At 48.8% G+C, this 1,991-nt stretch overlaps 1 protein-coding gene across 1 annotated transcript; it reads right to left on the bottom strand.

The window, feature by feature from the left end:
• Window positions 1–378: 378 nt before the first annotated feature.
• Window positions 379–1,722, bottom strand: LOC115316507. Its single transcript, XM_029975878.4, has one exon. The coding sequence runs from the start codon at window positions 1,720–1,722 to the stop codon at window positions 469–471; it is 1,254 nt and encodes a 417-aa protein (XP_029831738.4). The 3' UTR covers window positions 379–468.
• Between the last annotated feature and the right edge of the window lie 269 nt (window positions 1,723–1,991).

Genomic DNA, 1,991 nt, shown 5'->3' on the forward strand with positions numbered 1-1,991 from the left:
GGTGGCTGGTGCGCATCGTGAGAGAATTGCACGCAATGAGGAGGGGTCCCACTGAACGTTAGGTCTAATGTAGACTGAGATGACAGTGACGTCTGAGTTCCCTTTTTTGATTGTGACAGCGACATATTCGGCGATGTTGTCGCACAAGTCCGACAGGTCCACTTGTAATTGAGGTAGATCTCGGTGTACGTACAAGGATGCCTTTGGAGGATCTGTTGATGTGAGAGTCGTCCGAGGCGTACTATTGTAGATAACATAGGGCGACAGACGAATCGATTGTGGTTGGCAGTTTGTCTCCTGGAGGGCTAGTACTTCAATTTGGTGCCTTTGTAAATATTGCCGTAAGTCGTCTATCCGATTTCGTAGTCCATTAACATTCCACTGAAGAATCTGAGGTATTAAACAGCGTCTTGCGCAGCGAGGAAGATGATTTTGCGTCGATTGCAGTCCGGCCTTATTAAGGCGAGACTACCTAGACCAGGAGCTGGCAAGTGGCAGGAGCATGTCGATTACTGTAACCAGTGCCTGAGCGAATGGAAAATTTAGAGACGTGAGAAAGGTACGTAGCTGTATGGCTAACGTACAAATCGCACTTCCGAAGCTTTGAGGCTTAGGTGTTGCATTAGGTATTGGTTTAGGATCACCAGGTGGCTCACTGTGCTTTCGGGTTGGCCGGGTCAGACCTCTTGAAGGGCCTTTTTTGGCGGTAGCTGCTGAAGCACTAGATGGCTGAGTGCTTGGTCCAGATTGTACTGGGGGAGCTGCTGAGGAGTCTGGAGCAGTTTTGCCTGTCAAGTTTTCCAAAGGAGGGAAGTTATCCTCGCTCTGGAGTGGAATGCATGATTGCTTATCTTCTTTTGAGCCTTGTGATCGTTTTCGAGGTGTCCAGTGTCTTCCAGTTCCACACGCCTCTTGGTCGTTTTCGATAGCAGATTTAGCGGAAGTGTAGTTCACATTTTTCGAGCTTTTGTAGTTGCTGATTTGTCTTTCTACTTTGTAGATGGCACAGACTTTTGATGTCGCATCATGGCGCTTCTTACAGTTGGCACATTTAGGCTGCTCCGCTGCACACTCATTTACTCCGTGGTCGCCGCCACAACGACTGCAGCGCTGCGCCTTAAGACAGGTGCTTGCAATGTGGCCGAAGCGATTGCACTTCGGACACTGCCTTGGCTTTTCAAGGTAGGGAAGAACTTTGTAACGTGTATGCCCGGCAGTGACATATTCAGGTGAGGATTTTGTTGCGAAGACCAGTTTGACAATTTCTGACTTTCCAAGTCTTCTCACCTGGATTACTGAAGCTTTTTCTCGCATGGCTGCCAAGAGATCAGCGTCCTCGATGTCTGCAGATACTCCTCGAATAATACCCACAGATGCCGATGGTGGAGGAGGTTCGTAAGTTTGAACTTGAACTGTTCCCAGGTTCTTCAGTTGCAGGAGTGCTTTTGTGGATTCTACATTTCTAGCATCGATGGCCAGAAGATTCAATCGGTAGTTGGGCCGAATCTGGATGACACCGTCTGGGGCCAGACTGTCCAGCTTTTGTTTTAGTACCAGAGGGTTCATGTTGGTGATGATCGTGGTTGGGTCGTTAGGCTTAACAATGACTGTGAGATTATAACCCGGCTGAGTTATGATTGTGTCCTCACTTGACTTTGAGCCGTGACGTCTCTTCTTCGACGTTTGGGTTTGCCACCCAGCTTCGTCCTCGAAGTCATCCATGACGCTATCATGAGAGTCTTCAGGCTTGTGATGTGGTTCGGCAGATCCAGATTCATCCTGGATAGGCTGTGGTGGATTCGGGAGGCTCATATTACGTGGCCCCCGTTGGGCGGAGTCGTAGCTCCTAATTGGGTGTGGACAGGAGACGTCTTCTTGAAAAACCAGGGAAATATTCGGTCAATAAACCAGGAAATAACCATAAAATAACGTAGTCTTCCTAGAGCGACAAATTCGATCGTCCTGGCTGGAGCGTCGTCGTCGTCGTTCCA

This window comes from Ixodes scapularis, unplaced genomic scaffold, assembly GCF_016920785.2.
Source record: "Ixodes scapularis isolate PalLabHiFi unplaced genomic scaffold, ASM1692078v2 PGA_scaffold2__306_contigs__length_199485367, whole genome shotgun sequence".
NCBI lineage: Eukaryota > Metazoa > Arthropoda > Arachnida > Ixodida > Ixodidae > Ixodes > Ixodes scapularis.